General features: G+C 39.9%; 1 protein-coding gene across 1 annotated transcript in view; it reads left to right on the top strand.

Moving 5' to 3' along the window:
* Positions 1-14911, top strand: part of SYN2 (synapsin II) — a 232737-nt gene that overhangs the window by 169910 nt on the left and 47916 nt on the right. The window contains exon 2 of the mRNA XM_066351761.1: positions 12690-12747. Within this exon, the coding sequence (XP_066207858.1) occupies positions 12690-12747 (58 nt within the window). The remainder of the gene's footprint in view (positions 1-12689; positions 12748-14911) is intronic.

Below are 14911 nucleotides of genomic sequence, written 5' to 3'. Positions count from 1 at the left end.
TGTGTGTGTGTGTGTGTGTGTGTGTGTGTGTGTGCACGCGCGCACATGTGCACACACTGAGAACTGTCGGTAAATTTCAAGTATACAATACACTATTGATCATTGTCATTACCATGCTATGCATTAGCTCTCCAAAACTCATTCATCTTGCATAACTGAAACTTTGGATTCTTTGGCCAACACTCCTCATTTCTCCATCCCTCAGCCCCTGGCAACCACTATTCTACTCTCTGCTTCTGAGTTTGACTGTTTCAGATTTACATATAAGTGAGATCATGCAATATTTATTTTTCTGTGTCTGTTTTATTTCACTTAGCATAATGTCCTCCAGATTCACCTGCATTGTTGCAAATGGTGGGATTCCTTTCCTTTTTTAATGCTGAATAGTATTTTATTATATGTATATATCACATTTTCTTTATACATTTGTTCATCTACAGACATTTATATTGTTTCTATATCTTGGCCACTGCAATTTCTAAGTGGATTAATGTACAGAGGCATTAGTTTGACAAAAGGTAGTTGGGAAACAGTGTCTGTATGGGAGATTGCTATAACAGTACCCCTCAGTGTCTGAATGATAGTAGGAAGGGATTTCTGCATATGCTTCTTCAGGTTGTTCACAGCACGCGGGCACTGACTGAGGAGACAAATGGGGAATGGAACATAGCCCCACATTCTGCTTGCCAAGCCAAGTACCTTGGTTCAGGAGTGTGTACACCTGAAGGAAGGGGTGCCTTTGTCTGATTCACATAAAGACTGCAGCAGTCTTGTGAGGGAAATAGTGGAAGCTAAGTTTGAAATAAATGGTGGGGCCAGATCATAGAGGACATTTCTTTGTACCTACACTGCTGGATGGAAAAGTGCACCTTTGATGGTACTGATGATTATGATTATGATTTGTGATCCTACACTGGAGTTAAACTTGAATATTTTTTGATGCTAGGAACCCTGTTTATCTGGCATAAAATAAATCCATATCTTTTAAAAATTATATTTGCTCGATGTTTCTCCAAAGCAAATTTTATAAGTGACCCACTTTGCTCCGATATCAAATCAGCCTGATTTAATTTTGTAAGCCAGTCATGGAAAGAGAATCTGTCTCATGACTCCAAAGCATTCTTTTCTGTAGCTCCACTATAATTACAGACAAATGCATCCAATTTTCTCATCATGTGTTCTTCTGAGATACAGCATTCTTTTTTTTCCTGTATCTGATAATCTTATTACCTTGTGATAGTGCATCATTTAATTATTCCCCAAAATAGAAACCTTCAAATAATCTGCTCAGAACAAGTTATTTTCTGTTCCCAATTGAAGTCACAGCTGTGGTATTTACTCAAAATTAATAATTTTCAGGGCTTTGAGATGGCTATTTTTCTTAAGGGATCTCATCTACCACCTAAGTCTGTTGAAGTCCCCCTGCAGAACACTTGAGGTAATTTTATAAACTCTAGAGGACTAAAGTTGGTATCATCAGAGATCTACAAGCCCAGGACTCTAGTAGATTGTACGTGATTGCACCCTTTCTGATATTAAACTCCAAATATCTAACTATAGTCAGTTCAATAACCCCATAAACATTTTCTGAACATCTACTATGTGCCAAACAGTAGAACAAGTATTGAGAATACAAATATGAATAGAGCATGGGTTTCAAATGTGTAGATCAGGGTTACCATCCAAAATGCCAACTAGGTAACTTAGTTGGGTAGAGCATTGTCCCCATACACCAGGATTGCGGGTTTGATCCCTTGTCAGGGCACATACAAGAATCAACCAGTGATTCATAAATAAAGTGGAACAAGAAATCACTGATATTTCTCTTGCTCTCTCCTTCTTTTTTCTCTGAAGTCAATGTAAAAAAAAAGTATATATAGTTCCTAAACTTGATGATCAGAAGAGCTGATACTTAATTTTACTAGTTAGCGCTGCTATCTACTAACTGCTGAGGAGCCCTGAGGAGCCACTGCTCCATCTCACCCGCAGGTGTTGTCAAGTACCAAAAGCTACAGAATCGATATTAATATTTTAAGAGGTTTAAAGAACATTTTATTAATTTGGGTTAAGGTGGGCAGAGAAATTTTGTGAATAATCTCTGTACTGTGTGATTGACATAAAACCAGGATGGCCCTTGGCATTGTATTGTAAATGCAAAGGGAAGGAAAACATGGATTCCCTGACATTCCATCACACCTGTGGGGAAAGGGGTGAATGGCTGGCCAGATGTAGGAAGAGAAAAGCCAAAATAAACCTTTTCTTATATATAGTAATGAGCCATTTGTGGGTATTTGTCCCCACGGAAACTACCTCTCCCATATGAATGCATATAGTTAATGTGTGTGACTCTGGACAGAGAGATGGCGGATAAACATTAGAAAATATAGGAATGTCTTTTAATATATAAAGAGACATCTTTCTATCATTGTGTTGACTTGTAAATTTTTGTTTTCTCCAAAATGATGTATGGCTTGCAAATTGAACATGGTCCTATCATGTTAAAGGGCATATGACTATAACCAATAGTGGTAAAGGGCACCTAATTGCAATTTTTGCTTCTATACTTCTGGCTTGCAAAACTATAAAAACTAAGTAAAACAAAGGGCTGGCGCGCTCTCCCTCAGATTTCTGTTGGAGTTGCCGCCGCTTGGCCAAACTAGACAATAAAGCTTTGGTGTGTAATCTATGGATTTTGTTCATGTCTTCAATGTTTCGAGTCCCTTCGGATTAGGCGTAACACTGCTACTGTTAAACAAGTCACTTAATTTCATGTGAGCCTATTTTCCTAAAAAAATCAGTAACACTGGGATGACTTTCCTGTAAGGCATGGAATATTGTAAGATTAATTTGGTTATCTTGGATGAATGAAGTATAGTCACTCAGTATTCTCTCTCTCTCCTTCACACCCTCTATCCCCTTTGTATCTTTACCTTTATAGACTGAAAAAGATTCATTATTTCAGCATTTCCTAAAATCAAAGACTTTTTGTTTTGTTCTGGTTTTTTTCTTTGGGTAATTTCTACTTTTAACATGTCATTCGTGTGTAGATAAATGAGCCTGATACTCTGTATCACAAATATAGTATGAAAGTACTAAGGCTTGTACAAGATGAATTCAGAGTGTAAGAAACCCTTAAAGGTTGGGTTTTCAATAAACTTTCTGATGATAACCAACATTTTTTCACATTTCATTTTCTGGATCTTTTTGTGTTTAATCTGTGACATTTCACAAGACTCGTGTATTAAGAAAACAATTTTCTGCCATTTTAGGTTCGTTTACTGGGTTATAATAAACACTCATAATCCTCTGGTAAGATCATTTCTCCTGAATATGTTTTCTTACCCTTAGCCACATTAAAACTCCTCTGCCACTTTTCTGCCCACATCCACATCATCTTTCAATTTATTCCTAATCAGTTTGGCATTTTAATCCCTGAAAGAGCTGAATGCCATCTGCAAATTTGGCAATTTCCCCGTGTATTCTCTTCCAGATCATTTATATGAATGTTAACTAAGACACCATGCAGCTTGCTTTCTAAGAAGTGCCTTAGTTGTTGAGCATTAGATTTAACAACTTTATCACTGAATTAATAATATGAAGGACCAGCCACAGAATGTTGCTTTTATCCAGAAAAGTGTTCACTTCTCTCTGTTCTTTCTTTCTTACTCCTAAACCAACTATCCATAACAGACATTTCTCCACGTACTGAGAGAAAGTGTTATGTTAATGAATTAAATAAGTCTATATTTGAGATAAGAACCCCTTTACTAATGTAAGGTCCTACTTGAATATTTTAGGATTTATTTATGTTACTGTTCTAGAACATCTATAGTAGGAATCCTATACTACTTTATAAAATCCTATTTTTTAACACCACTCATTTCCCAACTAGATTCTAAGTTCCTAGGCTTAATCAATCAAATAATCAATTGAATTGCCAGGTGAGTGCTGTGCAATAGCTATTGGTTTGCCATGTACCAGTAAAATAGCAAGTCCTAAAGTCTAGTTACGGCACCAGCTTCTAAATGATCTTGAGCCCTGGTTCACTATCGGTCTCTTCCGCATTACAGACAAAATTGTCTGAAGCACATCTGATCAAACCACTTCTCTGCTTAAAATTTTCTATAGTATTTTTGTAGACAGTTGGGAAAATTCAAATATAGGTATACCTTAGAAATATTATGGGTTTAATTCAAGATTGCTGCAATAAGATGAATATCACAATAAAGCAAGTCATACAAATGTTTTAGTTTTCCTGTGCAAATGAAAGTTATGTTTACAATATACTATAGTCTTTAAGTATGCAAGAGTATTAAGTCTACAAAAACAACATAGATACCTTAATTTAAAAGTACTTTATTGATAAATAATGCCAGCCATCATCTGAGCCTTCATTTTGCTGGTAGAGAGTCTTGCCTTGATGTTGATGAAAATGCAATTATAAAAAAAAAGAGAAAATGCAATTATCTGTAAAGTGCAATAAAGCAGGGTAACGCCTGTATAGAATCAATAAAGATGTTAAATTATTATTAATTATTAAATAATTATTAAAAAATTATTACTCTAGGATTGGCAAATTCATAGAGAGATAGTAGATTAGAGGTTACTGGGGACTGAGGGGAGAGAGTAATGTAGCTTAATGGCTACCGAGTTTCTGTTTGGGATGATTAAAACCTTTTGGAATAATGATGATGGTTGTATAACATTATGAATATACTTAATGCCACTGAATTGTACACTTAAAATGGTCAAAATGACATATTTTGTTATATATGTTTCACCACAATAAAACGAATTGTAAGTCATTATCAGAGATAACACTTAAAATTTTACAGGAGAAATGACGTTATTGGGGATTTACCTTAAAACACTCAAACAGTAATCTCAACAAAAATTGAGGGCAACAGATGAAAAATATGGGCAAAATGTTGATAACTACTGAGGATAGACTTTTTCATAATAAAAAGTGGGGTTTTTTTGTTTTGTTTTGTTTTTTTGGAGGCTAGCCATTAAGTTCCTGCTGCTCAGCCAGACGTTTAAAGCCCTGTGCCAGTCTGTCTCTTCTTTTTCTCAGGAGACTTAGTTCTCACTGCTCCCCCTGCGTTGCCCTCCCCTGCAGTCAGCTCGTCTGCTGCCTTGCTCTGTGCTCAAACAGCCTCTGTCCTTTGCACTCACCTTTCAATTCTGCTTCCTCCTTACATGGCAGATTCCTACTCAACCTTTAAAACTCAGCTTTCCCAGCCTTCTCCAGGCGGTGAGAACTCCCTCCTTTGGATTCCCCAGTCTCTTGTTTATACCCCTGCTATAGCTTATACATCCTGTATTAAGACCATTATTTATGTTTCTGCTCTCCACTAATCTGTGAGCTTATTGAAGATAAAGGAAGTATTTCACTGTATGTCTTTCGGGGATATATGAAACTTTTGTTGTTATTTTAGTTCGTTGAAAATATTTTTAAAGAAAAAAGTTGAAAGTTGAGAATGTGAATACTAGTTATAAATCCTAAGGGTTGAAAAGACCTTAGCAATTATCCATATGGATATTGGTCTTCTTCTCTTCTAGACTGTACTTTCTCTACTTGGCAACTACTAATGCATTTATACATTTCCAGCAGCTACCACTGGGTGCTCAGTAAATTGTTACTGAATTTACTGACAAAGTACAGCCCCCCCTTTTTTTTAACAGATTGAAAAAAGCTAACTATCTACTTTAGGGTGTGTGGACACACACATTTTAAAAGAAACCATTTTGGGGACATGATTTGTGCCAGAGCAGCAAACAAGCACTTGGAGAGATGTTCTTGGGCCAGTGGAGTCTGGCTATTCAAGCTGGCTAAGTGGGTGGATGAGCTGGAACTTTAGCAGGTCTGCAGCACATACATATCTTGCCAGTGGGTGGCAGCAGACACTCACAAATTCTTCAAGATCATCATCCCTGATTTTACCCTTTGCATCTAGGATGGGAAATAGGTATCCTCTATTACTTCTAGTTTATTTCCTGATTTCTTGGTACCTGAAGATGTGTGGCTAAAAGAACAAGGCCTGAGTTAGAGACAGTAAGACCCAGAGACTAAGCACCTTGTTAATGATAAATGTCCAGACCAGTGCTAAGTATTTACTATGCACTAGGTTCCTCCCTAAGTGCCTTTGAAGTCTGCAAATGCATTGTTAGTGCTTTCTTCTTCTAGCTTGAGGTTTTGATCCTTGTGAAAACCTCAGTCACCTAGGGAGGATTTACATTCTATGTTGTTTTTAGGTCCTTTAGTTCCAGGTGGATGAAGATTGAGAACAAAGTTTCATGTTTGGAAGGATAGAGAAGAAAGAGCATGACATTCTGGGATGTGGACATGCAAGAACAGAGGAGAAGATGCAGAGACCAACTCAGTCCACTGAATCCTGACAGTGGCCTCTTCTGGTTTTCTACATTTGTCCAGCCAAGACCATCGCTCCTAACAGTCATTAAGCAAGCCCTTAATGTGAACTTACTAGGTACACAGCTCAGTGAAGGAACTGGAAATTTGTAGATGCAATAATTATATTTGTACAGATGATTATATTATGATGTATTAGCTCAGATTATATTAGCACAGAGCATATAATCTGAACAACAGGGCATAATCAATATTTAAAATCCAAATTGTTCTGGACAATCCAGGGCTCACATATGATGGTCCTTGCTCCAAAGCAGGGGTCGGGAAACTTTTTGGCTGAGAGAGCCATGAACACCACATATTTTAAAATGTAATTCCGTGGGAGCCACACAATGACATGTGTACGTTAGGCATTATCCAATAAAAATTTGGTATTGTCCCGGAGGACAGCTGTGATTGGCTTCGGCCACCCTCAACCATGAACATGAGCGGTAGGAAATGAATGGATTGTAATACATGAGAATGCTATATATATATATATATATATATATATATATATATATATATATATATATATATATATATATATATTTTTTTTTTTTTTTTTTTTTTGTATTTTTCTGAAGCTGGAAACGAGGAGAGATAGTCAGACAGACTCCCGCATGCGCCCGACCGGGATCCACCCGGCACGCCCACCAGGGGGCGATGCTCTGCCCCTCCGGGGCGTCGCTCTGCTGCGACCAGAGCCACTCCAGCACCTGGGGCAGAGGCCAAGGAGCGGTCCCCAGGGCCCGGGCCATCTTTGCTCCAATGGAGCCTCGGCTACGGGAGGGGAAAAGAGAGACGGGGGGGGGGGTGTGGAGAAGCAAATGGGCACCTCTCCTGTGTGCCCTGGCCGGGAATCAAACCCGGGTCCCCCGCACGCCAGGCCGACGCTCTACCGCTGAGCCAACCGGCCAGGGCATATATTTTTAACATTATTATTATTTTTTTATTAAAGATTTGTCTGCGAGCCAGATGCAACCATCAAAGAGCCAGATAATCTGGCTCGCGAGCCATAGGTTCCCGACCCCTGCTCTAAAGCATTATTACATAATCTGGTGGTCTGAGGTGGGGTGGGTTAGGGGTGTCACATTATTAGACAACTGAGTTTAAAAGGTGGTATCAGATGGTGATGTCTGCTCATATTTGGCTCATAACAATAAATGAGATGAAAGTTCAGAAGAGGAAGAAGCCATGTTGGCTGTGGTAATAGTAAAACAGCAATAATACCCAGTACATAAATATTTGTTGCATTTTGCTTAAAGTAATTTATATTTGCATAGCATTTTAGAGTTTCTGACACTCTAATGTCAGTTACTCTCATCTGGCCTCATTACGTCTTCACTATAATCTTTGAGTCAGCTATTATTAATTGAGGATAAAATATATAAAATACTTAGAATAGTGGTTAGTACATAGTGAATATTCACTATTATTGTTAGATCCATTTTGTATATGAGGAAACTGAAGCTCAGAGAGGTAGTTACTTGCCCAAAATGACAGAGCTGAGAAGTGGTGGAACTAAGCCTGAACTCAGCTTTCCTGGCTTCTGTTTCTAGACTTTCTCCATTATCCCATGCATAAAAAAGTGGGTGTTTAAGCTGGCCTTGCCTAGGTTGGGCCAAATTTGGAGGCAGTCTTAGCCAAGAAGTCTCTGAAGTCATGCTGCTCAGCCCCACCAGCCATAGTTGACAAGTAGTTGGGAATTGATAAAGGTATTATTCAGTACCTTGGGTAAGAAGAGTTAAACCTAGAATCCTCCACTCTTAGCAATAAGGGGAGATGGTCCATCAAGGAAGCTGAAAGCCATTAAACTCACATACATCCTCAGCTGCTAGACTTGTTAAGAATGTTACAATAGGGGGAAATTGACAACACAGGCACCAGTAGGTATTTTTAGTCTGTGCTTCAAGGATGTACTTCTTGGGTTCTGTTTAGGACTGAGCACAGCTGGTGAATTTGGATTGATTTGACAAGACTGCCAGTCGGAAGTACTAACTTGAGTACTTTCTTTGTACCTAATTTATGCAAGGGACTGTGTGTGGGAGGGGGGAGTAAGGGAGGTGAAATAAATTTCTTTAACTTTAAAACACTGGGGAAGGTGGTATAATATTTTTCTTGAGTGGGGGGGGCAGTGTGGAAATATGAGTAAAAACTAAAACTATCTATTCCTTGCACCAGAAATTATGCAATAAATTATTTGTCCTTTTAATGTACAACATGGAGAGTATAGATAATATCACTATATATATAATTGAAATTTGCTGAGTTAGATCTTAAGCATTCTCACCACACACACACACACACTCATGGGGATAACTATACAAGGTGATGGATGTATTAATTAACCTGATATGGTAATCTCATTTCACAATGTATATGTATATCACATCATCATGGAGTACACTTTAAATATATATATATAATTTTATTTGTCAGTTATACTTGAATAAAGCTGAAAAAATAAATTTTTTATTTTATAGATATATTCTTAAATGCAAACCATTGTAACACTGTTTATAATAGCAAAAACAACCCCCAAAACTGGAGATTTAAATGCTCACATTTAATAAATATTAAATTAGTGCATGACCTCCAAATGGTATTTCATACAACTAGTAAGAAAGAGGTCCATCAGTATGTGCTGAAAACATATCACTAATAAGTATTTTTAAGTGCAATGAAAATCAAAGTTCAAAAAGAAGAGTTTATGTAACATGATGCCATATGCATATTTGAAGCATATAGGTATGCAGTTATATACATACGTTTTCCTACAATGGAAGGATATGCTAGCACTGATAATAGGGAGTATATGTGACGAGAGAAGAATGGGAAAGGAAAAATTTATTTTTCATTTTATCCTTTGTTGTACTTTTTGAGTAGTTGAACTATATGACATACTTTTTTTTTCTGTTTTCTTTTTTTAAATTTAAGCTGTTTGCCTAAGGTCACACAGCCAGGATAGGGCACAGCTAGGATTCCCACCCAGACTGTGATTCCAGAGCCCTGTGAGCCAGAATTCTTCTGGATTCTAGCACTCTACCTCCTCTAACAATGCTCTTGGTATCAGGAAGTACTTCTGTCACTTGCTTGTAAGCTATAAAATTTTTCATTGAAAATGCCTGAAACCAAAATATCCAAAGGCTGGGAACTGGAAAACAAGCTTTTTCTCCAGAAGAAGGCTCTGTGCCCCCTCTGCCTGTCATCTTGGCTCCTTTTATGTTTTATAAGATTGTGGCTCTGCCAATAGAGGTCAGTGACCTGGAGCCAGGAAATACAGACTAAGATTTCCAACAGGACAAATTACCTTAAGGAAAAGGCATTAAGATAATTAGAGAGGTGGGGGTGGGGAGAAGGCATGAAAACAGTGTCATTAGCCAACTTGGTCAATGGGCAGGTGCAGGAAGTGGCAGATGTCTATAAATATACTTTAATATTAGAGTTTAAAACCCACAAAATAAGTGAGTGAATTAAAAACCTTGGTAGCATGTAAGCACCCAGATATAAATTCTTAGTTCTAAGCTTAATTCTTACTAACTTCTGTGATTTGGGCATATTATTTAACTGCTCTGGGTTTGTTTCCCCATCAGTCAAATGTGCAGCACTTTCTGTTCTGGCTATTCAGAGTTGTAAGGAACAAATAAGGCAAGGAATGTACTTTGAAAATGCAAGGCATTATACAGAATGAGAAGTTACTGTTAATAACTTTGAGACTTACCTCACAAAAGGAGAGCTATTTTGAAATGAAAACTGGGTGGAAGCTCCCAAAAAGTGTTGCTTGTAACAGGGTAGCACATCTAACCAATACAAGAAACAAACCCCATGGGTCATTTACTCTAGTTCCCCCTTTTTATAGTTATGGACAGAACCCCACAGAATCCAAGATCTCAGAGCAGTGATAACGCCATGTATAGACTATTACTTAAACCCATAAATAAGATGGAACAGTAGCCAAAGGGACAGGATATGCTACAGGACCCTTGCCCAAGGGGCTTGCTGAGCTATGAATGTTGAACAGGGTCCTAGAAGCAAACTGATGAAGTTTAGTAAGGAATTAGGGCAGAGGTGAGGGTATGGACTTCAGTGATTCAGCTCCAGGATGGCTTAGTGCCTCTGAGGAGCAATTTGAGGGTGGCCAGGGACTTGGATAGGACAAATGACAACTTCCTAGAACGGACTGTTCCAGAACGTAGAGAAGAAAGGAAATAGCCTGGCCTCATATAGGGTAGTTCACAGGAACCAGAGTAGGAAGTATTTGTAGTGGAACTAATGATCACAACATCAAGTCCCTTTTGAGCGGAAGAAGGAAAATATGCAACACAGCACACATGACAAGTCAGTTTTTGTAATTGTGGCAGTGAAGATGGAGAGAAGAATCACCAGAGGGAGATAGTGCTATACAGTGCCAGGGGCAATAGACTCAGACTTGGGTATGAATACTTGCTCTGTCACTAACTTAACTTATGACCTTGAATATGTCATTTTCCTCCTCTGAATCTTGGTTTCCTCATCTCAAAAATGAAGACCCTTCCCCCTATCTCATAAGTTGTTAAAAGGATTAAATGAGATGTTCTTGAAAGCAACTAATACACAGTTCCTAGAACATGATGCCCAATGTATTCATTTATTCCTTTAACTTGGTTTGGGACTTCTAGAAAATCTCCAGTGAAACATGCTAATTTGACATTTCAAGCACAGGAAAAGCAAGCCCAACTTAGCTAACAGACACAGTTTGGAAAGGCCTTTTTTACCAAAGGAGAAACAATCTAAGAGGCAGATAAGAAAATCTTATGGTGAGGAGGGAAGATGAAGGATAAAGTAAGAATGGATATAAATATAAGCACAACACAGTCTGCTTATAAGAGGCTGTGGAGCAATTAATGCATTAATGTGGGTTCCTCCAGACCCAGGACAGTGGGAAGATTAGTATCGTATTTCCCTATGTATAAGCACTTTAATTTGGGGGCCCGAAATTTGAAATAAAAAGTATTACATAAAGTTATTGAACTCAAGTTTTATTCATCATAAAATTCATACAACTTCTCATCTGTGCGAAAAAGAGGGAAATGCAATTAAGAATATCTACAACCACTGTATAAGACGCATCCAGTTTTTAGACCCCCAATTTTTTGAAAAAGAGTGCATCTTTTACATGGGGAAATACGGCAAGTACTGTATAATAGCTTAACTCATTTTCTTAACTCCTGAGAAATACAGAATAGGTTTTGTGTTCAATTATAGTAGTGGGGTGTGTGTGTGTGTGTGTGTGTGTGTCAGAGAGAGAGAGAGAGACAGACAGACAGGAAGGGAGAGAGATGAGAAGCATCAGTTCTTTGTTGTGGCACCTTAGTTGTTCATTGATTGCTTTCTCATATTGCCTTGCCAGGGCGGCGGGGGGGGGGGGGGGGGGGGGGGCTACAACAGACCGAGTGACCCCTTGCTCAAGCCAGTGTGACAACCTTGGGCTCAAGCTGGTGAGCCTTGCTCAGACCAGATAAGCCCACGCTCAAGCTGGCAAGCTCAGGGTTTCGAACTTCCATTCTCTGCATCCCAATCTGACGCTCTATCCACTGCGCCACCACCTGGTCAGGCTATAGTTTTCCTCAGCATCCTCCTCTTTTTTTTCTTGTAGCCTCACATTCTTTTTGGCAGTGTGGGTATGAAAGAGCAAGATAACTGTTTCTTTAAAAGTAAAATTTCAAAGGTGGAAACTGCCCTGGCTAGATAGCTCAGTTGGGTAGAGCATCATCCCAAAATGTAAAGGTTTTTGGTTCAGTTCCTGGTCAGGGCACATACAGGAACAGATCCATGTTCATATCTCTCTTTCTCCTCCCCTTTCTCTCTCTCTAAAATCAATCAATAAAAAAGAAAGAAAGAAACCAAATCAGAGGGAAATGTCAGATAGGGGAAGATAAAGAAACTATAGAAGATTGACCTAGTCTTAACCAGGAATGATAGTAGAGATACTCCTACTTTTTTTACTTCTTTGGTTACCAAAAGACCAGAGATGCTATGGAATTACAAAACCTGTGAATGAAAAGATGCTTGATTTATTTTATAGGTGATTAAGTTGAGTATATAAAGGAGAGGAAGTGGTTTGCTTGAGGCTCTCAATCATGCTGCTCCAATTGCAAAGTTAGGCTCTAACCCTAACCCATGTCTCTAGGCTGTCATTCTGGGGTTCTGTCTGCTGTAGGCTTATCTTTGTGATAGTGAATTTCTGACCTCAAACACTTGTACAAAACTAATTTGTGTGTATTTTTTCTTTTTCCAGGGCCAAGTGCTTTCGGGGCAAAAAAGTCCTTGGAGATTATGACATCAAAGTAGAACAGGTAATTATCCTGAAGCTCAGAGCTGCATCTGCGTCATCTATCCCTGCTGGCATTCCAGAGTGAACAATCTAGTTCTGCTGTGTGGAGTACAGTGTCTCTCACTGCATTCCAAGCTATCTCCTCAGCCCCAGTCTTTCCCCAGGGCTTTTCTTTCTGTGAAACATAGTCCTGACAGTTGTGTTTTTCAGTTTCCCTGACTTTTGTCATGGTTCTCATATCCATAGAGAGGCAAGTAGTGTGGCTATTAGGGGCCTCGTGCAGTACATAGTTCTCAGGCTGAAGGAATGTCTTCTAGGAACACTGGCCACAGGTCCGTACTGTTAGTGGCATGGTATTCTTGGGTGGGCACACGCCTACCATTCAGGTGTGTGGCCTCAAGTGGTGACTACTCTTCTAGTCTTTGCTTCGTGGTAAATAGAAATTATATCCATTTAAATAGGGAGTGAGCCCCACCGGTTGGCTCAGTGATAGAGCATCAGCCTGGCATGTAGATGTCCTGGGTTCGATTCCTGGCCAGGGCACACAAGAGAAGCACCCATCTGCTTCTCTACCCTTCCCTCATCCTTCCTCTTCCTCTCTATCTCTCTCTTCCCCTCCCACAGCCAAGGCTCCATGGGAGCAAAGTTGGCATGGGCACTGAGGATGGTTTCATGGCCTCTGCCTCAGGCGCCAGATTGGCTCCAGTTGCAACGGAACAACGCCCCAGATGGGCAGAGCATCGCCCCCTGGTGGGCTTGCCAGGTGGATCTTGGTTGGGCACATGTGGTAGTCTGTCTCTGCCTTCTTGCTTCTTACTTCAGAAAAATACAAAAAAATAGTAATAATAATAAATAGGGAGTGATACACAGTTTTAACCATGCATGTATTTTCTATGTAATAATAGAAGTTACTCCTCATTCCTTACATACATAGTATGCTATGATTTACAGAGTATGTTGCCATCAATTACTGCATTTAGTTCTTTCTTTCTTTCTTTTTTCTTTCTTTCTTTTTTTAATTTTTATTTATTTATTTATTTATTTGTATTTTTCTGAAGCTGGAAACGGTAAGAGACAGTCAGACAGACTCCCCCGCATGCGCCCGACCGGGATCCACCCGGCACGCCCACCAGGAGGCGACGCTCTGCCCACCAGGGGGCGATGCTCTGCCCCTCTGGGGCGTCACTCTGTTGCAACCAGAGCCACTCTAGCACCTGGGGAAGTGGCCAAGGAGCCATCCCCAGAGCCCGGGCCATCTTTGCTCCAATGGAGCCTCGGCTGAGGGAGGGGAAGAGAGAGACAGAGAGGAAGGAGAGGGGGAAGGGTGGAGAAGCAGATGGGCGCTTCTCCTGTGTGCCCTGGCCAGGAATCGAACCCGGGACCTCTGCACGCCAGGCCGACGCTCTACCACTGAGCCAACCGGCCAGGGCCATCTTTTTTTCTTTCGACAGAGACAGAGAGAGAGTCAAAGAAAGGGACAGATAGGGACAGACAGACAGGAAGGGAGACAGATGAGAAGCATCAGTTCTTCACTGCAGCACCTTAGTTGTTCGTTGATTACTTTCTCATATGTGCCTTGACCAGGAGGCTCCAGCAGAGCGAGTGACCCCTTGCTCAAGCCAGCAACCTTGGGTTCAAACCAACATCCTTGGGCTTCAAGCCAGTGACCTTTGGGCTCTAGCCAGTGACCATGGGGTCATGTCTATGATCCCACGCTCAAGCCAGCAACCCCACGCTCAAGCTGGTGAGCCCATGCTCAAGCTGGATGAGCTCGCACTCAAGCTGACTACATCAGGGTTTCAAACCTGGGTCCTCTGCGTCCCGGTCCGACGTGCTATCCACTGCGCCACATTTAGTTCTTAAAATAAGTTGTTAAAATAAGTTTTTATATAGGCAGGGTTAATAAAAATTTTTTCCCATTTTATACATGGGAGAAACTTTCCCGCCAGAAAATATAAGTAACTTGCCTAATGTCTTACTCAGCTAGCTGGGGGCAGAGCAATACTAAAACCCAGTTGCTTTATCTAAAACCTAGTGATTTTATGTTGAAACTGATAAAAGGCATGTTTGTCTTGGTCTACATTCTTGTTCTCAGAAGCAGCACAAAGGATGCTGGTGGGCTGAGAGTTTGAAGACCTAAGTTTTGTTCCTGTCACTACCAGCAGAAAGGTTTTGTTTTATTTTTG

The sequence above is a fragment of the Saccopteryx leptura genome, chromosome 10, assembly GCF_036850995.1.
Source record: "Saccopteryx leptura isolate mSacLep1 chromosome 10, mSacLep1_pri_phased_curated, whole genome shotgun sequence".
NCBI lineage: Eukaryota > Metazoa > Chordata > Mammalia > Chiroptera > Emballonuridae > Saccopteryx > Saccopteryx leptura.
The sequence above is the reverse complement of the archived record's forward strand: the minus strand, read 5'-3'. Positions and strand labels throughout refer to the sequence as shown.